Source organism: Rhynchophorus ferrugineus, unplaced genomic scaffold (genome assembly GCF_030347505.1).
Source record: "Rhynchophorus ferrugineus isolate W39M unplaced genomic scaffold, kcgeb_rfMv2 rfM6, whole genome shotgun sequence".
Classification (NCBI taxonomy): Eukaryota; Metazoa; Arthropoda; class Insecta; order Coleoptera; family Curculionidae; genus Rhynchophorus; species Rhynchophorus ferrugineus.
This window is the reverse complement of record NW_027472585.1, coordinates 37,500,458-37,522,818: the sequence shown is the minus strand read 5'-3', so window position 1 is coordinate 37,522,818 and position 22,361 is coordinate 37,500,458. Positions and strand designations below refer to the sequence as shown.

The window sequence follows — 22,361 nt, the reverse complement described above, 5'->3', positions numbered from 1 at the left end:
TTTAAAAATGCCATAAATATACTCTTCGAATAATTGTCTTACAAAGGGTTTCCTGTCGTCTCAATCTCGTTCCTAATGACGTTAATAAAACTTACCGGTGGTGGTTCGGACGAACAGTACTCGGACGGTGGATATTCAGGCTTGATGGTGACGGAAGCCATGGATTCGGGAACCTGTTTCTCCTCCATATTCTCGAGAAAAATAGATACGGTTCCTGTGCACTTTCGAATTTCTCCTTGCGCTGTTGATCGACAAAAGTCCTCTTTGCTGTGTTTATTGTTTAAGTCACCGGCTGCCTAGACCGACTGCGGTGGACGAGAGAGACCAGCGAGCCTTGTAAGCGGTGCCCCTACCGCAGCTGAACGTCGTCGAACGGCAGAAATCGCTAATTGGTAATTGTTGTTGTTGCTAAGAAACTCGAAGAGTCGATGCGAGTCGGATTCTAGAAAACGTTCCGCGGGGAACGGCGAGGCCACCGCGTCCAACAATGTTTTGTAAACACACGGTCGTGCTGGATTTTTGCGCAACGAACCTTTGATGGGGTCTCTTTTGCTCGCCAACTTGTAGCCTAATACGATTTTTTGTCTTAAGCGCCTTCGCCATTTTTCCTAATACTGCTTATTAACTTTAGTCATGTCGCTTTTTTCTACATTTATATATGAAATCATATTAGTCGTAAAAAAACTCTCATTGTATCAAATACTTCGCCATATTCAACAATTACTTTTGTTTAGTTAGATTGGATCTCTCTAAACACGAAAATATATTTAACAATAAAAATGTACATTATATTATATGTTTTTACTATATGGCCTCTTTTGCTCACCAACTTGTAGTTAAATTAAAATTCTTTTGCCTGAAATGCCTTCGCAATTTTTTCAGATACTGCTTACTAATTTTATTTATATCGCTTGTTTCTATCTTAAACCTTTAAATAGTAATTAATCCATAACCGTATTAATCATTACAAAACTTTTATTATAGCAAATGCATGTCTTTAGTTTTAAATCATACATTAAACAATATTTTTTGTTCAAGCGCCTTCGCCATTTAAACTATTACTTGAATTTAGTCAGATTGGTTCTCTCTAAACACGAAAATATATTTATTAATTTAAAAATATTCGTTATATTAACTGTTTTTCTGTCGCATTTTTACTGTACAGCAAACAACTTTGTCTCAAACGCCTTCTGCATTTTTTAAAATATACTTTCTTTAAAAATAGTCTTTTATGAATGAATTTTAGTCTTTTTGTCATCAATTTTGTTTTTTGATTACCAAAAAGGTCGTTAGTAATTTTTGCCGAAGCGCGTTCTTCAATTTAAATTATTATTTATATTGTTATGGATTAATATGTTTTTTCTATTCCAAACATTTATGTATGTAAACATAAAACTTTCTTATTCTATTCTAAACCTTTATACAAACCTATTTAATATTATAAAACATAAAGAAAAGTGTACATATTACTTTGTTTTAGTTGTATGTTGATTTAGTTGTACAAAAAATGTAGATAAAGCACTTTGTCCATTTCAAAATATTATCTGTGTTATCTTTAAATATACTGTATTAATGTTTAATATGCAAACATATTTATGAAAAAAATATCACTTTTTGGTTAACTTACTAAATTATATTAGAGTTGTATTAATTTTTATTTTCTATATTATTTTTGATCTTAATTTCACTATATGACAATAATTCAAAAATTTAAACCATAAAATCATATTTATTATATGAAATATTTAGTAACTGCAATTGACCTTTATTATGACTTATTAACAAAATGCCTTTTAATATAAATTGTTTCAAATTAAATAGTATATACTTATCTAATAAAGACAAAGTAATGTTAATAGTAAAATCATGTTTAATTGCAATTAAAATATAAAAAATGTTGTTACTATGTTAATTATCATAAGGACATTATATATAAATAAAAATCCATGAACATTTACATTTTGCTTATTATTAAGTTAAGAGTTTGAGTTACAAATTTCTTTATATATAATTGTATTCAAAAATGACTGACTTTAATGGCTTGTATCAGTTAAATGAAGAAGATGAAAAACAATATTTAAACTATATAAAATCGTTTGGTAAGCATATTAAATAATTTAAATTAATATTTGTAGAATTAAAGTATTTTATATTATGCTATTTATCTTCATGTAATATTAAAAATAGCAGTAAAATGTTACTTTAGTGAACAAGAATCACTTACTCACCTTGGTTAATTATTTTCAATACATTCTCACTGAAATAATACAAATACAGATTGTGGAAGCAATGTATTGTTTGAAAGTAACTTAAAGAGATATATACATAAAACAGTATTGTATATATCAGAAGCTTATGTTATTAAGACTATATAAAAATATTTTTAGAAAGTGAAATGGTGTATGCATTTTTTAATTATATAAAAATTAGTACTAACACATAATAATGTTTGAAAACTTGAAATATATATGAACTGTAGGCTTTCATTATTTCTAGTTTAATCATCAGCTTCTAAATTAATATGACTTCCGAATTTGCCATACAGATGGGCTTTCAGTTCTGTCATTTGATCTTTAATTTCTTCAGATTTGGACTTCAAATTTGATATTTCATCGGATATTTTTACTTTGGCATCTTCCAAGCATTTCTACAATATAACAAATAACAGTATAATGTAAGCGCTTGATCTAACCAGTAATATTAATTTTACCTGTGTTGTATCCAAATCTTGGTATACAAATACTTCACCAATCAAATAAGGAATCTGTTCATCGTCATCAAAAAGAGATATTTCATCACATGCATCTTCAAGGCATTTTAAATCATTCTTTAAAAAATAGTGCTTAATATAGTTTTAACAAAATAAAGAAATATACATACCTCTTTTAATTTGACTTCATCTTTCAAATCTTCGAGTTTTTCATTTAATCTAGCAAATACATTTATTTTTTGTTGGTCTTCATAGGAAATATGAATATCTGAATCCTAAAAATAACATTTTGTAGGTTAGAATATTCAATCTTGAAGCCATGAATAAAATACCGGTTGAAATGTTCCTTTCGAATTACTAGTAGATGCCATTCTAAGATGTATATGCTCTTTCTAAAAAATATACGGCCTCATTAATTCTGTTACTAAATTTATGTGACCAAAAAAGGTGTCGAAAATTTACCTAATTTAAAGGATGGTACCAGAATTGACAGATAAGTTAACATAAACTAACAGCACCATCTGTTGATATTTTAAATCATAAAAAATTATTAAAGTCATAAAATAAAGAAATACTCTAAATTTATAATTAGATGTTAAAAATTATTTTGGTGACTGATTGTTAATAAAACAATTTTCAGTATAAATTTTAACGCCAACATATAGTTTTCCCTTTCGTATGCATTTTCGATATGAATCTATAGATGGCGCTGAAGAAAAAAATAATAGGATATCTAATAATACTATTCTATTCAAGTTTCCTTCCTTAGAATTACGCATTATCCTCCAGAGGGCGAATGAAGTCAACTATATGAAATTATAAGTTATTTATATTTAAAATGAACAAGCCATAAATATTAATTATAACATTTTTCTTAGGAAGTATTCTCTTTGTCATTATTATTTTGTTTGAATTTATTTTTGATAATTTTATGGATTTTATTTGATAATTTAATTTTATTCAATGAAACAGATGAAAGAATATAGGATTATATAGGGATATAGGAATATAATAATTTATATTTACGACTTACAGATATTTTAGATGACGAGTCGGCAAAAAGGATTCTTGATGCCAAAAAGTTAATACGAATTAGTAATTCTACACAAGCTCAAATTACAGTGACTATCGGAGATCAAAGTATAAATTGGATATACGGCAAGAAATTCATGACTAAAATAATTACTGGACATCAAGTGAATGTAATTTGACAAATAATATTGTATATTTCAGAGAGTAATTTTTTCAACTATAATTGTGGTTGTAGGCTATCGCACTTCGTAATGGCAATACTGTGGTATTTGGAATGATTTTTGCAAAAGATCCTACTGTTTATGAGGAGAAAGTGTATCAATTCACCGAAGATGGAATAGTGGCGGTATGACGTAAAATATTGTTTTTTGTCTTTAATTATATTGATTTACAGGTTAGCACAAGTCATCTTGGAGTGACATCATTCGTAAAATATAAACGTATGCATTAAATATAATAAAAAAAGCATGTATTATCAAATTTAATATGGAGTAGTTTTTCCTTAAGTTCTAAATTATTTTCTTAATAAAAAGTTATTTAGTTCTTTGACGGAATTGTGTTATAAAATAAATCTAATTATTGTATTTAAATTGACAATTTAGTTCCAAGATATTATTTTTAATCAGAATACCTTCGGATATTGTTTCAATTGTATTAAGCAAAAGGAAAATAAATAACAATCATTTTATTTGTCTTTTATTTGCAAACATATAAGATCTCGAGCTATGAAAGGCATTAAAATATCGACCTTAATTTAAAAACAAGGGAATGCTTGGAGTTGGGAATCTACGATCACCATTGTAATAGTGCAGTTGATCAGCCCTAGACTATTTAAGAATTTGGATTCATCAAAACATGGGAAACTATTCTATGGAGGATATAATAAGGGAATAAAAGATTTGAACAGAATATTTCGGAAAACTATCAAGGAAAACTGGTGGATGAAGGTAATACATAACCCTGCAGGATTCGAATCACCTACTATCGCAGCAGTACCTGTTGATTATAGGACCGATTACTTACACCGAAAGCTTCAGATACTGATTGTCACTCAGGATATCAAGATAATAGAAAGGAGAAACTTTTTTTATTTATTTTTTTAATTTTTTTTTATTACTCTTCGTGAGTCCCCAATCTGCCCTATTGGCAATAAGTATTTCTTATGTCTATATTATATATACATGGCATGTAGAAAATCACTTCATTGAGCAATCTTCTGTATGAAATATTATGTTAATTAATTAGTTTTATTCTAAAGCTTATTCTAAAGTCTACATATGTCCAGTAATCAGATCAGGTGGTGTTAAACGTTTTAGTCTACGCACTTCACTATCACGTCGCATATTTAGCTGATTAGCGAGTACATTGGGATGCACTGATATTCTTTCGAAGTACTTCACACACTTGTATCACTTTATTTGAAATATAGTACGGAGCATCAACAATAGCACGCAACACCTTATTTTGGAAGCGTTGAATGATGGATATAATAGATTTGCTAGCGGTACCCCATAGCTGGATTCCATATGCCCAAATGGGCTTGAGTATAGACTCATACAGCAATATCTTGTTACCTAATGATAACTTGGATTTGCGCCCGATGAGCCAATACATTTGAAATAATTTTAGTCCAAGTTGTTTCCGTTTAGAGAGTATGTGCTTCTTCCAGTTTATGCGTCGATCTATGTGCATACCAAGATATTTAACATGCTCTGCTTGGGAGCATGTTATATACGATGATTGATATTCACTGGTGGACATGTTCTTCTACGCAGGGTAAACGTTATATGCGTGGATTTTGTTTCATTGCCTTAATGCGCCATGTCTTCAACCATAATTGTGTTTGCTCCAGGTAGGTTTGTAGGTTTATTGATGCTGTGACTAGATCTTCATGGGATGCTAAAATTGCTGTGTCGTCTGCATATGTTGCCACAGTAGTTATTTCTGTGGTTGGCAGATCAGCCGTATACAGAAGATATAGTACTAGACCCGGTATGTTCATCGCCTTGATTTACAATAAAATGTCTATCAGTGAGATACGATTTTAGTAACTGATAGTCCGGATGAGGGAGAAGTTTCTTTAGTTTAACCTGCAAGCCCGTATGCCATAGTTCGTCAAAAGCCTATGAGATATGTCTAGAAAAGCAGCCGAACAATAACGTTTGGCATTTAGGTCAGTGTTTATTTTGTTTACAAGTCTATGCACTTGTTCTATAGTCCCATGCTTATTGCGAAAGCCAAACTGATGTTCTGGAAAAATTTTTCTTTTTTCTATTTTATAGTTTAGCTTTTTTATATATAATTTCTCGAAAATTTTCGAGATTATCGGCAATAAACTTATAGGTCGGTAGGAGGTCACATCTTCTGGTATTTCTCCTGGTTAAGAATCATTAATATTTTAGCTACTTTCCAGATACTAGGGAAGTAATTAATTAATTAATAATGTTGCTATTGATGTTAATTATGTCTGTTGCTAAGTCTAAAATATGGTACCATATGGAATAAGGTAATCTTAGGATATTGGGAATGATTTATGATTTCCTTGAAAGGGATTTGTCTTTCTCTGTGTTTTAAGAAAAAAAAAATATTGAGAAAATATAAGCAAATAAAATTAGTTTTCAAGTCAAATGAATAAAACTCTTTGATATTGTATAGTGTAGTGTAGTGAGGTGAATTTAATGGAAAGACAGAAGTGCTAATACATAAACTTTATTACACCAGAGACTAATATCATAGAGTAATAGAGAGTCAACTCAATAAAGATATCTGGTGAAAAGTTTTGCTTTGCCCAACATCCAGATGGTATTTTATGGGCTATTCAAGTAATTCGATTGGCCAATTTAAATCTACATTATAGGCACCTGTAAAAAACATTTCGCTGTGAAGACATTTGATTGGTTCTGTAAAAATAAATAAATAACTATATATACTTCTTCAATGTTTCCCCTTTCCATAGTTGTTTAGTGCCATCAGTTTAATATATTAGAGATCCATTGTGGGTTTACCCATAATTGGAATAGGAATTGAAGTTATAGAGTCATACCCGGTTAGTTAAGGATGGATCCCCATTCACAAGCAGTCCCTGGGCGATTGATTCCGTAATTGCAAGTCTCCTCAAGAAGCTTCACTACATGGAGGTAGGTTTCGCAGCATTTGATTTGCAGCAGATGATTGGTACTATGCGCTTTCCGGATATAAAAAGTATATAGCATATTTTAAATTTATATTTTTTGATTGACAGATATTTGACAAAAATAAGTTACATTATCGATGTGGCAATATCGCGAGATAAAATAAAGGAGTTTAAAATAAAGGGACCTACTGACAGTATAGTAAAACAATTTTCTGGGGCATAAGATATTATCTTGACTCCTTTATTCATATAGGAACATCTGGAATTGAAGTTATAAAGTCATCCGCGGTTAGTATAGGATGTAAATTATCTAAAGCTCTCAGGTTCATCCTCCATACAACTTCCTAAAGGCCAATGAGATGAAAAAAATTAACTATTGTTCAACGCTTCAATTGATTTCTAAAACACACTGGCCGAGGATGTGTATTCCTGAATATATTTGTTTGAATTTTTTTTATTTAATGAAATGAACCCCACAAGTTATTAAATTGATGACACTTTAACAAATTTTTTCTTACGATATCGTTTAATAGATTTGCATTCAGGACCTATTATTTTATTGGAGCTGCAGTTATTGATCTAAGAAGAAAATTATGTAGACATTTGCATAGTTTCTTTGGCAAGGGGATTAATCTCTAAATTTAAAAAAATAAATATTTGATATTTACGTATATGAATAAATTTACCCCAACTTACAACAACAAAACATACTGTAACGATTGTACATTTTCTTTGATACTTAAACCAATCCGTTTTGGGATTTATAACATTATCAATCATTTTTTAATGACAGACAAATACTTCCTAGACCGATAATTCACTTTACCTTTTGTGCTACCTACATATATATATATATGTATATATATATATATATATATATATATATATATATATATATATGTATATATATATATATATGCTAATGAACTAATGATTTAATCTCTAAAGGCACTATTTCTTATATCAGCCATACTGAAAATGGCGTTCAAAATAAATAAATAACAAACGTATCATAGAAATGAAGTGAGCCAATCAGATCCCGCGGGCCTTACAGCGTACCGACTAAAGCAAGTAATAAGTTAAAAGTAGCAACATCTAGATGTTGGACGTCGCGAAACATTTCCCCAAAATTTCCCATGAAGTTGAATCTCTATTTCTCTATGACTAAGATAGAGCCGGTGGGTCCTCCTAAATATGTACCTTAAGTTATTGTAAAGCCAAATTGTAGATTAGTCGGCAACGACTAGTAACAATGTAATAAATACATTAAAAAAAGTACTTGTTGACTCGACTTGACAATTGCGTCAACCAAGTTTGCTAATAATGTAAATGTATGCCTACAATCTATTCAACTCACGGAAATGTTGAAATTTGTCTTAGGTTAGTACCGAATATACCGGTTTTAAAAAATGGCGTGATGGCAATCACTAGTATTAATCTTTGCTGTTACGTGAATTCAATCAACCAACGATCATCTCTGAGGTCATTCAGCTATATTCATGTTTATTAATCTCCCCTGCTTTTTACAAGCGTTTGACGTGCGTTATGACGGAAAGATTGCGTCATGGAAACTACTGAAATAATAGATCATTACCCCGAATAATGATTTACGTTGTTACCAATACATTGTTAGAAACATTTATGCCCCGAAAATTTTATATTTGTACAGCTGAATTGTTTATATTGTAGATTCTTCTTTTTTACCAATTATTGATGAACTTAGCGGGGTGACTGACTAAAAGATATACTATCCTTGAAAATATCCAGTCTTGCCCAAAATTTCTATCGATCACTCAAAACCCGGCTACTCAACAATGTTATGATGACAATGTTAAGATGAACACAAATAAAACTATATACATTTGATGCTAATTTATAAAGGCAAATGCATATATAATGCTTTTTTTCATACCTCGGTCGAAAGTATGTACTTTCGTCCCTAATAACAGGGAAGAAAGTTAAACATTTACCCCCTGTGAGAAGTACATCTGCTATAACGGCGGGAGGATATGATTTCTTATACGTATTTATACTCGTAACTAGGGACTATTTATTGTGTCGCTACATCGAATTGTTTACCTCTGTCATTAACGTTGCTGCCTCTAACCTTAACAATAATCATCAATGTTGTTTTATCGTCACTCGATTCAATAATCTAGAAAAAATGAACAATACGTTATCATCTAATGAATCCACGGACGAGGAAGATGTTATATGAAATTTTGAAGAAGCGCGATTGATAATAAACATAGATACATTGCCGAAGAAGTCTATTGATGTCGGGGGCAGGCATCAAAAATATCCTCATCAAAATTTAAAGTTAAATTAATAACGTACTTTCAACCGGCTATGAAAAAAAAATCGTGTACACCACACGGGCCAAAAGCTGAAATCTCGGCACTGCTCGTCATGATTCCCGAGGCGAAGTGAAAATTCGACTTTCGGCCCTTGTGGTGTAATATACTATATCAAGTACTTCTGCAAAATTTATCATTAGACATCTTTTTCTTCTTCTTCTTCTTCTCATAGCGCTACAGCCCAAAGTGGGCCAGCCTTTATCTTCTACCCCATAGCTGTCTTATTTCCTACCACTCTCCTTAGGTATCGAGTGTACCCAGAAGCTTGCGTGCATCTTCCTGAGTTTCATCTTCCCATCGGTTCCCGGGTCTTCCTACTAACCTTTTTCTCTATATCGACTATCTAATTTCATTCTTGTCACATGCACTATCCATTGTAACTATTGTAGTCTGATGAAATCTGAGAGTGGGAGTTCTTTAAACAGATTATATAATTCTTGATTTGATCTAATTCTCCAGATGTTATTGTCCCTAATTGGCCCCATTATCTATCTGGATACTTTTCTTTCAAAGATATTGAGCATGTTTTCGATCGACATTTCGATTCCGTAGCTTGCAATGGATTTTGTTATTGTTTTGTAGACACTCAGCTAGTGTAGATTTGTAGATATTAATATGTGTGACCTATTATATTATACTTCAATAGCAATACATTCATTGTATATTAAAAGGTTATACCTTATCACTTATCCATGTTCCATTTTGTTGTACTGTGGGAAGCCCAAAACTAATAATTGTTTGTAGCAACAGTTGCAAGCTCCAGATAGTTCGGGCGTTTACAAATTGTGGTTAGGAAACGCTCAGTGACGTCAATATTTCGTAAAGCTTCTACATTTTTAAATTCGAGCTCTTATATCTACTAAAATATTAATTATCGCCTTTGTAATTTAAAAAGTAATGTTTATTCATAAGCTTTCTATTCTACATTATTGCATTGCTCCGAATATTTTATTGAATGGGAAAATCTCAAATGTTCAAATGTTTCGAGTCGTTTATATAGCCGAATATCCAATAATGGGGTAAGACACTTCGAGGATATAAAATTTTCTTTAAATTGTGGTGGATTTTTCATATTTGCATCGCCTGTATTTATTCACAATTAGTTTTTAAACAAAATATATCTGTTAGATGTATAATTGTACTTTATTTAACAAAATAGCACAGTTTGAAATTTTAGAACTAATTAACTTTCAGTCAGAGTGCGAATTGAGAGACAAGACAAGTAAAAACTCAATTTTAATAATTTTTAATACAAATTATTATGACACGCGTATATAGAAACGTAGTGTTGAATAATATTTAGTTAAATAATATTATTTATTTTAAAATTAATTACTGACGTAGACTAATAAATATTAAAATATTTTGTAGAATATAAAAAATTGGACATGTATCAATTTTCTCCACGACGCCTTCTCAAGTAAACCTGTTTTCATATATAAGGGATCAGGTCGCGATTTTCGCTATTGAAAATCGAGCTCTTGTCTAGTCTGCAAGGAAAAGACTAACTGTGTTTAAATAATAATTTTGGGATCGTGTATTTTTGAAGAGAAAAATCTATCAATTTCGGTATAAAAAATGGTTGATTTTAATGGTGCTTTTCGATTAAGCGAAGAATGTTATAAAGAGTATCTAAATTACCTAAAGTTTTTTGATGAGACAACTTTTTATAATTATTATTATTACTATATAATTTGCTTTTTATTATTCCTATATATTAATTTCATTATATTTTATAACCATTAGGATCCTTGGATTATTGTTATTGTCAACTGGGGATGGTGTCTATTAGATGTACTAATACTATATGTACTACGTGTGTACTACTGTATTTTATTATTTAACATTTGTTGATAACATTTATTTTATTAATTAGTTTCAGTAGCCCATTTATTTTTAATTATATTATAAATTAATATAATAAGTCTGATATTAACAATACTATATATTTGTTCTTGCATTATGTCTGGTGAGAACTCTGAGTGTGATAGAACTTCCCATTCAAATTGCAGCAGTGTATATACAACGTTAATTGCTATTTCTGATCTTTTCTGCAACAATTAGTTTTTCAGTTTGCTGAATTGACATCGGTGGACATCTGTAATAATCTGCATCTGCCTTTTGTTCGGCTCACCATAGGTACAGCAAAACTTTAGCCCCATGTTCGGTTAAGTTAGTGTGAAATTAGAAGTCTCTTCTGAACTAACCTTTCTAATTTTCTTCGCCTGTCGCAAAACTCCACAGGAAACTCTTTTTTCTTTGCCTAACAAAGCAATAAAACCTCGGTGTTGAGACTGTTGCCTCAAAGTTTGAAAGCTCAGTTCATCTAATATGCCTGCAAGTTCTTTGAGAGTTTGAGTTGACAAAGTGAAAGTTATCTTTCACTGACAAAAAAATTAAATTTTGAACTAAACTAAATTGAGAACTAAATTGACCAGTTCAGAGATGGCGCTTTAAGTTAAAAATTGTAGCGACCGCTACGACCCTTTAGGCCACCACGCATTCACCTACAGCAAGTTCAAAGGTTTGCAAAGCCGGTGAATTGGTACCATGCAGTTTCCGGCTACAAAAGACTACCACGACGACGTCTTACTCTCTTTTCTTTTCTCCACCCCCTTGTAACAGTACCACTTCCACAGCGCTACCGTACTTCCTTCACCGTAACCTAGTATCCGGTCAATTCTCCCGTCGACCACATGTATCGTTTAATATGGCAATAAACGAGTACTTCTTCAATCAGTGTTTTTAGTTCTCGTGCAAATTCCTTCCAAAAATAGTAGTGAGTGTTCGGACAAACAATCGAATCGATAGCTACACGTACCGACCGACCCGATGAACATACCTACAAAATATTTATCAATTTTTTAACTATATTATATCTTAAAAATAAATAAAATAACTATATTTTTTATGTTCCTATTGATTTAGCCGAATGTGCTACCTAATGATGATTCTTTCTTAAATAGGGATGGTTTAATTTAAAGAATAATTATAATAATGTTTTAAATTTACGCGTTTCAGGCATGTTAGATGATGTCACTGCGCGAAAGACCCTGGATGCCAAAAAGTTAATACGAATTAGCGATGCTACAGAAGATAAAATCACAGTAACTATAGGTGGTGAAAACATAAATTGGAATTACGGACAGGAATTTATAGCAAAAATCGTTACTGGACATCAAGTAAATGTAAAATGATGAAAAATAACTTTGCTTTGAGAAAATGTCATTTTTACAATAACCTTGTAGGCGCTGGCTGTTCGTAATGGAAATACGGCTGTATTTAAAATGAGTTATGTGCAGGATCCTAGAGTGTTTGAGGAGAAAGTGTACCAATTCACAAAGGACGGAAGTGGCTGTATGACGTAAGATCTTGTTTTTTTTTTAATTTTAATTATATTGGTTTATAGGTTAGCACGAGTCATCTTGGAATCACTGCTGTACAAAAATATATACGCGTGAAATAAATAACGATAAATAGCATTGTATTTATTTTGAAGTTATATTTTTAGTATTTTTAATCTTCCAAATGGAACTATTACTTAATATAATATTTTTAGATTGTATTAACCAGTATAGTAATGTGAAAAGGAACTCTTATTATAATCATTATTATAAAAAGTAAATTTTAATTTTAATGATTTTTTTTGTAAAGTTGCCCCAAATTTTTAATGAGAAACTGTAACAATATATTAGAGTTGTGTTTTGGCCCCTGCATTTTACTGTATATATTAGTTAAACGGTTAATATTTTCATAATGAATATTCCTCAAACAACATGTAATTGTCGTAGTAAGTATCTCTGAGCAAATTTATATTTAATTGATTGATTTAAATTTTTATTAAAGAGCGAGGCTACCGATTGTCATTCGGATTGGTTATGTTTGCGAAATAACGTAAGCTTCTCTCTTTTGGGTATTCATGTTGTGATTCTCTTAGTATAACAAGTCAATTGAAAAGTCCCTGGCCTACCATAATAAAACACATTTTTGTGGCATAATTAGTTTTTTTTTATTCAACATAATTCCCTTCAAGGGTGATTCCCTGGTCGGCTGCAAGGTTATGGTGTCTGTATTTTGGGATGCGCATGGAATAATTTTCATTGACTACCTTGAAAAAGGAAGGACCATCATCAACGAATATTACATAGCGTTATTGGACCGCTCGACAACACTAAGACAATACATCGTTTCACAAGTCAGTAAAAACGATGGCAAAAATCTATGAATTGGACTTCAAATTGTTTCCTCATCTACCGTATTCTCCAGATCAGGCCCCCAGCTACTATTTCCTGTTCTCATATCTCAAAAGAATGCTCGCTGGGAAAAAATTTTCGTCGAATGAAGAGATTTTTATTATTTAATTAATATATTGTTACTAGTCGTTTCCGTCTAACCTATAATTTGTCTTTATGCTAACTTAAATCTAGGTATATAACTAGGAGGACCCATCGGCCCTAACTCAGTCTCTGGTGAAATAATGTTTATACATGTCACTACTGAATTTTTTAATATATGCACCTCACTACACAACACTACACAAGATCAGATGGTTTGATTCTTTTGAGTCTGTGTCCTGTTCTGGTGGTATCCAAAAGTTGCAATATTTCAGTATTCGTATGAGAATGGAGTCTTTCCTCATGCCCCCTTGCAATTCTCTTGATTTCTTGACTGACTGTGGCTATCTGAAGGTCTCGATGTAGGTAATCAGTCCAATAGTATTTGGGTGCACCCACAATACCTCTCAGGAATTTGTTCTGAAAAATTTTTATTTTATTTATGTTACTCTTTGCAGAACATCCCTATAATTGAACTCCGTATGTCCATATAGGTTTCAATATTTGCTTATATAATAGCAATTTATTATGTACTGATAATTGTGATTTTCTTCCAATTAGCCAGTAAATTTTCCTATATTTCAATTCCAGTTCTTTTCTTACAATGTTTTGCATCGAGATTCATTCCGAGATATTTAGCGTTGCTGCTATATGGAATGATAGTGTTATTTAATATTAAGGGTGCTTGTACGGTCCGTTTATAGGTGAAGTGCCATGCACAGATTTATATATATTATCACTTGCCTGTTGTAATTTTCGTGAGGTTTCTTCACTATTGTCTCCGACAGCTATAATCGCAGTATTATCAGCAAATGTAGCCATCGTAATATTCTCCATTTGTGGTATATCATAAGTGTAAAGTAGATAAAGCATTGGTTCCAGTACACTTCCTTGTGATACACCTGCTTTAGCTTCTTTTATTGTAGAGTAAGCTTCTTCTTTTTTTACTTTAAAGTTTCTGGTTGTAATGTATGATTTTAGTAGTTTGGTGTGTTGTTTGGGTATCATTTTCTGTAGTTTATGAACAAGGCCTTCATACTAAACCTTATCGAAGGCTTGTGCTACATCTAAGAATATAGCTGAGCATACTTTTTGATTTTCGTGGGCTTTTTCAATAACATCTGTTATTCTGTGGACCTAGTCTAATGTTGAGTGGTTGTTAATAAACCCAAACTGATGTGTTGGTATTAGGTTTTTTCTCTCTATGATAGGTTTTATTCTTTTTAACAGGAGTTTATCAAAAACCTTAGATATTACTGGCAGCAGTGATATAGGTCTGTAGGATTTTATTCCGTTTGGTGACTTCCCAGGTTTTGGGATCATTATAATTTCCGCCATCTTCCAAATGTCTAGGACATGTTATAATCTAAATGCTGTATTGATCAAGTTGGTGGGTTTTATAATTCTCTTTCTCGGTAGTTTTTGCAGTAATTCTCCTGTTTTTAAATCGTAGCCTGGTGATTTGAATGAAGAGATAGTCGACGAAACTGAGGCCTATTTTGAAACAAGGGACAAATAGTATTACTAAAATGGTATTGAAAAGTCGGAGTCTCGCTATAATCAGTGTATCACCCTTGAAGGGAATTATGTTGTATAAAAGAAACTAATTTTGCCAAAAAAAAAATATTTTACTGTGGTAGGCCAGAAATTTTTCAATGTTATACTAAGAGAATCACAACATGTATACCGAAAATAGAGAAGCTTATTGAAGGTGATCACCGGTCAAGGATTGAAGAGCTCTCGTCAGAATTGGGTATCAGCTATGAAAGTGTCAATAATCAACTTGGTTTTACAAAAATTAATACCCGAACAAACTGGAAGAAATGTACTGGAAACCCTCGAGCACCCTCCTTATTGCACTGACTTGTAACCTTGTGATAATTTTTTATTGGCGCCCATGAAAGAACCACTTGGAGACAAATGATTTGAAAGCAATTAATAAGCAGATGAGTATTAGGTAGTAATAAATAGTAGGAAGGAATATTCAAGCTCTCAAATCGGTGGCAAAAGTGTGTAGGGTATGGAGGTGATTATGTTGAAAAATTATTCCCCCTCGTATATCGTTTATAGACCGATTTATACATTTTGAAAAGTCAATAGTTTATTTAATAATTGCGAATACCTTCCTGCAATATAGATTTCTAAATCGTAAAAATTGTAAATTCCCTGATTGTGTTCGTTATTGTATTCATGAGAAAGTCAAATATTTCAAAATTAATTTATTCATATATTCCATGTTTTAATATACAAATATGTATATAGTCTATCCAATGTAGCAGTGAACGGTATGCTAAAATAAATGATAATGCAAAAAAAACTATAATGCTAAAATAAATAATATTTTATAACATTTTTGTTTCATTATTTTATTTTCATTTCAATGTTATAATATATAAAAGCTAAAATAAACTAAAAGTTAAAGTTGAATGCGGCAACATTGCGACGTTTTATCATCTTAAATTCGGCTGACTTGAGTTCACTGCGACTTGGATAGATTGTATGTTTGTCATTTATTATTCCATATTTATGTTTATTATATAAAGGTAAAGAAATATCATATATATACAGTCAATTCAAAACAGCAGTGACACGGGAAACGTCGTAATGTTGCCGCAGCTATTCTGAGTTTTAGTACATTTAGGCTCTAACGTATAACAAAATTTTAATATAAATAAAATAATTGAACAACTATTATATTAAATATAATTTATTTTAACATTATAGCACATCAAATACATTTATTATCGAAGAATTTAAAAGTACAATTAATTTTACAGCCACAATAATTTATAGGTTATAGTTGTTTTATTATATATACATTAAGCATTTTTCCACACTAGTGTCGGTAGGATTCTAGAGACGTGCTTGTATGTAGTGGTACCATCCAAAGGCCTTATGCACTTAATTAACAATTGTATATCTGAGTAATGTACTTTACTTTTATTACAGAGCATATTTATGTTTTAAGCTTAGTTTTTGTTTATTTCGATGCAATGTATCCTTGTACAGTCATTATGATATTACTATATTTCTCTTTAGTTTGTCTTGTTGCTATATGTATACATATTTCTTGATAAACTTACATTAATCACTACATTCTCCTTAATGCATTTGCCATATCTGCAAAAGAGTTAGTGTTATTTCTCTACTTATACATGTTAATCAATCGTGCATGTATATTCTGAAGAATAACACACATGCTCATAAAGCTTTCACACTATAATACAATTCTCTACAATTAAAGTATTTTTTAGTGGTTTCGTCTTTCATTACCCTGTCTTGGTAATCGTCAACATTGAATAAACAACAAACAAAACTAACATAAACGTTTTATTCAATCACATTCAGTTTCAGAAATACTAGTCAAGTTAGTAACCAAGGTGTTTATTTCCAATCTATTAAAAACGTGCTCAACATTCTACCATTTGTCATTTTATTCTTCAATGTGTCTGATCGGGCTCATACAAATCGAAGGTGTTATTATCGACAATGCCTCTTTCTATAAATCCAGACTTCACACTTTGATGAATTATGTTATGGATAATAAAACTTAATCAATAGTTATTCCAATCTTTACCTTTTTCCATGAACCTTTGTTGTCTTTACACTATATTTATTACCATCTTGCCATGAGCAACCCGATGTACCATTCTGAAATATTCATGACTCTTTTAAATATATAAATTGATATAATTCTGCCTTGCTTTTGTTATATATTTTTAAAAATAGTATTCTTTTAAAAGCAATCTCTGGAAGTTCCATTAAGCCTCTTTATGGGTTATGTTTACACCACTTAAATTCAATTTTATCTAACAATGTATGAACGGATGTTCTACATTTCTCAATTAGCTGTATATCTTTTGGATCTTTGTGGATACTACCCAGACTAACCATTTTCTCTGTAATAATTGTATTAAATTATGTTTCGATTGAAAAACTACTTACTGTTTTATACATTTCGTATATTTGACCTCTGAAATACCAAGATTGAGCTTGATTCGTCACCTGCTTCACATAAAGACGGTTTCTTTTCGGCGAATTTATGGTTATATTGCTTTTTATTTTTTGAGATATTTTAGTGACCGTGTCCGTAGTAATATACAGGCAGCGGCAATGCGCAAAATTTTGCAATTTTCAATAAAAACCGCAGCTATTTCAAATTTATAAGAACAAAGTGTTGAAACAACTTTTGTCGGTTTATAATCCGTAGTTATAATATTTTGAAGAATTTTCAGACGTTCGCCAAACGGACAACTTTTACAGGCTCATTCTGTTCCACGTTCAAACTTCTTACTATTCAAACTAATACTATTCTATCTCTTTTTAAATAGAATAAAATGACAAGGATAATATTATCTGACTGTAAAACGAATTTACATCTTTAGAGAGACATATATTGACACTCATGTCACTGGTATTTTGAAATGACTATACTTATATTTGATGCTCTAAAGTTTTTACAATTCTGAAAATAATATTACTTATTGTTATAATATTCAGTGGTGTAGTAATTTAAGCGTTATCATACATTGTTGATTATTTAAACTTAATGGACATTAGATTTAGTTAAATGTAATTTATAAAATGTTAATGGGTGTTAATTTTTGAGAGTTTGCTTATATTTTAATATATCTTAATACATAGACATATATTCCTTTAATTAATTTTATAGGTCATATATATTTCTTATCTTATATTGAAAATATTGTTAAAATAACTTTCAGTAACATAACATCATTTTTAAATTATTCTCTTTACTCTATTATGTGAGAAACATGATTATATTAGAACTAAAAAATTATTGAGTTCGGAAAAGAAAATAATAAAAAGTTAACGGCAACAGTGATGGTGATGATAAGCAGTTGCCAATATCGTTATAAAGTAATCGCAGTAACTATTAACTTGATAAATCCTTCTGTTAGGTTTCACGAAACGCAAAATATCTGATTTACTTTAGCAAGTAGTTTCATCATTTTTTTAATATTAATTTATTCAACTTTTTTAATAACACAAAAACGCATACAATTATTGACAAGTTAAGCATTAGTAACTTACCTTGAACTTTGAGATTCGATCTCCAATAGATCTACAATTCGAAACAAAGTTTATTATAGATATGTTATTTATAGTTGTCGCACCTCGATAAAACAAGTGACAAGTGCATATATTATTATCGGCATTTCTACTTATGGTTTCGTGTCAAAGGTTACTGATAAACGTCCGCCAGTACAGTATATAAACGGAAACTGTCGAAAATTCTACTACATCATCTTTGATATCTCAAGTGTGTTTTGCCAGAAAAACTTGTAAAAATGGTGCAAATCGAAGGTACTTATGAACCAGTGTCAGAAGAAAACTACACGGAGTATTTAAAGGCTTTCAGTAAGTTTATATTGCTATAATTATATTATGGTGTCATTTAATTTTCCTATGATATTAGATCGAAATAAACTACCATGTTTCATATTAATCAATAATTTATATTTATTCATAGCTTAATTAATATAAATAATATATAAGAAATATATACTCGCAAATTATATATTATTTATTGTCACTAAGATTATAATGCTGTAATTCTATAGAATTTGTCGTTTTTAATCAAGTTGGCTTATTATGAGACACCGAAATCCATTAAAAATAAAACTACAATTATAAGAAGGTTTTGAAATGATGAAACACAATATCTTCTGGTATCAATTAATTTTTCTATAATATATGATCGTAATAAATATTAAGAACCTTCAATTATAACTATCAGGTCTTGTATTAATCAATAGTCGATATTGATTCCTAACTTAATTAATATAAATAATGTATAATAAACATAAACCCGTAAATTATATATTATTTATTTTCATTAAAATTATAATGCTCTAATTCTATAGAATTTGTCGTTTATAATCTGGTTGGCTGATTATGAGACACCGAAATTCATAAAAAATAAAAATACAATTATAAGAAGGTTTTGAAATGATAAAACACAATATTTTATGGTCTCAATTAATTTTTCTATTACATAGGATCTAAATAAATATTAAAAACCTTCAATTATTACTGTCACAATTGTTATTAATCAATAAATGATATTGATTAATAGCCCTATAAATATAAATATCATATAATAGATATGAACTCGTAAATTGTACATGATTTATATCTAAATTGTTATATTTATTATATTGTTATTATAGTTATCTAATAACATTATTTAAGTTATTAAGTAATAAGTAATTTTTAAAATTATATTGAGGTAAACCTATTTTCCAGATGTTCCAGATGAGCTTATTAGTAAGATACTCAAAAGTAAAACCCCTGTCGTTATTAGCGATGTAACTGACACTAGTATCACGATTGCTATTAAAGATAAGGGAACCACTTTCACTTTTGGCGAAGAAAAAGCTTATTCTCTTCCTACAGAACATAAAGTCAAGGTTTGTTGATGCTTTTTAAATAATTACTGTGTTTTTATTCATTAATTTTCTCCTCCAGAGTACTCTGAAGCGGGATGGTAACATCATCACCTTCCACACGTCTCTGCAAGATAATGAGGCCGTTTTCGAGGATAAAGTTTACGAATTTACCGATGATGGATTAGTTTCGGTAATATAAGAATATTTGAAATTGTTCGATGTTGCTAATTTATGTTTATTTCTCTCGATTTCCAGACAGGAACAAACTATAAGGGAGTGAAAGGTGTATTTAAATACAAAAGACTGTAAAATAATTTTGATAAGTTTCTAATTTTCATAATAAATATTTTAATCTATTTATGTATTTTATTTTGTGTAATTGTTAAAAATTTAAATTTTTTAAAGGCATTTGAAAAATACTAATGTATTATATCCTCGTAATAATAAATTGGACATAGCGGCTTATAATAAACAAAATTTAAGTTCCTAACATTTCGGAGATTATCTCTTCAAATCTTGTTAAAGTACCAGAATTGCTACTTTATAGTAATCATCATCATCACAGGTACCAAAATAAACTTAGTCTACTTTCTAGTTAAACTATACTTATAGCTGAAATGTTCGCAATAAAGGAGATCTTTTGCCTAAATCTTATAATATCACTTAATAGCCATGCTAAAACCTGGCCTACATACTAACGAAACTTGCTTTAAGAGTTCGAAGATGTATTTTCCTTATATCGTATTCGACAAGGGCATACCTGGGAACGAATTGGTTGATGATTTCGTCAAAGGCGAAAGGATTATTGGAAGTGGTCACACCAATATAAATACTTTATATTATAAAGACTTTTCCTCCTTTATAGATTGTAAGATATATAGTTTAGAGGAACTAGAATGGGACCTGCATCTTTGGTCCACTAAAAAGGGCTTCTTTTTTCCTGCTACCTCTTTAGGGAAGAGATATTTGCAAATAAATTTAAACAGGTTGCTGATTGGTTACTGCCAATTTACCCATTTCTTTCTAGGAAATTAAGCTGTCTATGTCAGTCTTCCATGTATTGGTGAAATGCAGGTATATTTTAAATGTCAGAAGTCATGGTTTACCTGATTCGTTGAGAAATTCTATTTTCTATTCAATTATTTTTAATTCTTTTATTAAATTTATGTTAGATATTTGTAATATGTCGATGATTGTTGCGTAGATATATTTAATCGTTTTTAAATTTTATACATTGTAACTGTTGAGTTTTACTTTGTCTTATTGTTCCGAAATTTCTTAAAACGGCAAATGACGGAGGGAATTTATCCTTTCTTTTCATGAACTTTTCTTGGTCTGTGTTGATAGTCTCTGAAAAATGCCAAAGAGTTGAGAACAATTGGTCTCTACATTTAATTAATATTAGGTGCTTATCTGGGAAGACTCACTGGTTTTTACTTAGTCTCAAATAAAACAAAAGTTTGCGGCACATTTCAGTGTTTTAGTGTGACTGTGGTCCATCAGATGTAACAAGTAATTACATTCCACCTTTTGTACCGAAAATTGTATAGTAGGTTGCATATATATTATGTTAAGGCACGTTAAGGGAGAGAAACTTATTTATTTTGTAAAGAAGTAGTGCTACCTCACGGTCTATATTATTGTTTACGTTATGAATTGAGATGTCTTTTTGAAATGTAAGTCGTTTTTAGGCCATAATTGAAAAAAAAATATTGTAGTAATGTTGTCCGTGCGTTCTATTGTTTCTGTTGTCTAAACATATCATTTAAATTCGAATATTTAAATAACTGGTTATTAGCTTTATTTCAAATATTAATGTAAATACTAGTCAAAGTATTAATATGCATAAAAATTACATAAAATTGATACAAAATGTAATATATTTGAATATTTCTTGTTTAATTGTTTTCATATTAGTTAATTTAATGCAAATATATGTACTACAAATTAATTTATAGTTTGCTTTTTTTATTTTCATACAATTCCTCATGATTCAGTATCAATTATCCCATACCAAACCTTAAATTAAACTTGATAATATAGCCAAATTAATGTCGTTCATTCACCAGTGAAATATTTTATATATCATTGTTAGGTATATCTTGAGATATTTCCGCAATTAGTTTGATTTATATATTGTTTATTGATAATAACATTGTATTAGAGTATACTTATGTTTTATTATCAAATAAAAATCTTCAAGCCTTTGGAATTTGGTTATATATATACCAACAGGATAACCAAAACTCAAGTCCTTAATGACATATACACTGGGCAATGACTGTTAAAAGTACTTATTGAAAGGAAATGTAGAATATCAAGGATATGTAGCAAGAGAGGGCCTGGCAGAAAGAAAACAACATGTATGGATAACATCAAGAA

General features: G+C 30.3%; 4 protein-coding genes and 1 long non-coding RNA gene across 5 annotated transcripts in view; 3 read left to right on the top strand and 2 right to left on the bottom strand.

Annotated features, from left to right (window-relative positions):
- Positions 1-536, bottom strand: part of Msr-110 (DUF3736 domain-containing protein Msr-110) — a 63,260-nt gene extending 62,724 nt beyond the window's left edge. The window contains exon 1 of the mRNA XM_076408833.1: positions 96-536. Coding sequence (XP_076264948.1) covers positions 96-188 — 93 coding nt within the window. The 5' untranslated portion in view covers positions 189-536. The remainder of the gene's footprint in view (positions 1-95) is intronic.
- Positions 537-1,957: 1,421 nt separating this feature from the next.
- Positions 1,958-4,416, top strand: LOC143199096 (uncharacterized). Its single transcript, XM_076408845.1, has 4 exons — positions 1,958-2,099; positions 3,746-3,912; positions 3,978-4,088; positions 4,137-4,416. The coding sequence occupies exons 1-4, from the start codon at positions 2,024-2,026 to the stop codon at positions 4,191-4,193; spliced, it is 411 nt and encodes a 136-aa protein (XP_076264960.1). The 5' UTR covers positions 1,958-2,023; the 3' UTR covers positions 4,194-4,416.
- Pfdn4 (prefoldin subunit 4) lies at positions 2,277-3,298 on the bottom strand. The gene is made up of 5 exons (XM_076408844.1): positions 3,173-3,298; positions 3,043-3,102; positions 2,881-2,985; positions 2,711-2,827; positions 2,277-2,647 (listed from the first exon to the last, which is right to left on the bottom strand). Exons 2-5 carry the CDS (start codon positions 3,079-3,081, stop codon positions 2,498-2,500), a joined length of 411 nt encoding a protein of 136 aa, XP_076264959.1. The 5' UTR covers positions 3,082-3,102; positions 3,173-3,298; the 3' UTR covers positions 2,277-2,497.
- An 8,476-nt stretch (positions 4,417-12,892) lies between the features above and the next one.
- LOC143199101 (uncharacterized) lies at positions 12,893-13,230 on the top strand. The gene is made up of 2 exons (XR_013006357.1): positions 12,893-13,022; positions 13,079-13,230. It is a non-coding gene; the product is annotated as an uncharacterized LOC143199101 (long non-coding RNA).
- A 5,557-nt stretch (positions 13,231-18,787) lies between these two features.
- Positions 18,788-20,335, top strand: LOC143199097 (fatty acid-binding protein, liver-type). Its single transcript, XM_076408846.1, has 4 exons — positions 18,788-18,948; positions 19,837-20,000; positions 20,059-20,169; positions 20,235-20,335. Exons 1-4 carry the CDS (start codon positions 18,879-18,881, stop codon positions 20,286-20,288), a joined length of 399 nt encoding a protein of 132 aa, XP_076264961.1. The 5' UTR covers positions 18,788-18,878; the 3' UTR covers positions 20,289-20,335.
- The last annotated feature ends 2,026 nt before the right edge of the window (positions 20,336-22,361 follow it).

Bases quoted from the DNA above. Each gene is read 5' to 3' on its own strand.
- LOC143199096 (XM_076408845.1), top strand. From the start codon at position 2,024: ATGACTGACTTTAATGGCTTGTATCAGTTAAATGAAGAAGATGAAAAA. The intron at 2,100-3,745 runs GTAAGCATATTA...TACGACTTACAG, and splicing joins AAACTATATAAAATCGTTTG to ATATTTTAGATGACGAGTCG. The intron at 4,089-4,136 runs GTATGACGTAAA...ATTGATTTACAG, and splicing joins CCGAAGATGGAATAGTGGCG to GTTAGCACAAGTCATCTTGG.
- Pfdn4 (XM_076408844.1), bottom strand. From the start codon at position 3,081: ATGGCATCTACTAGTAATTCGAAAGGAACATTTCAACCG. The intron at 2,986-3,042 runs GTATTTTATTCA...TGTTATTTTTAG, and splicing joins CGAAAGGAACATTTCAACCG to GATTCAGATATTCATATTTC. The intron at 2,648-2,710 runs GTAAAATTAATA...GTTATATTGTAG, and splicing joins AAGATTTGGATACAACACAG to AAATGCTTGGAAGATGCCAA.
- LOC143199097 (XM_076408846.1), top strand. From the start codon at position 18,879: ATGGTGCAAATCGAAGGTACTTATGAACCAGTGTCAGAAGAAAACTAC. The intron at 18,949-19,836 runs GTAAGTTTATAT...CCTATTTTCCAG, and splicing joins GGAGTATTTAAAGGCTTTCA to ATGTTCCAGATGAGCTTATT. The intron at 20,170-20,234 runs GTAATATAAGAA...CTCGATTTCCAG, and splicing joins CCGATGATGGATTAGTTTCG to ACAGGAACAAACTATAAGGG.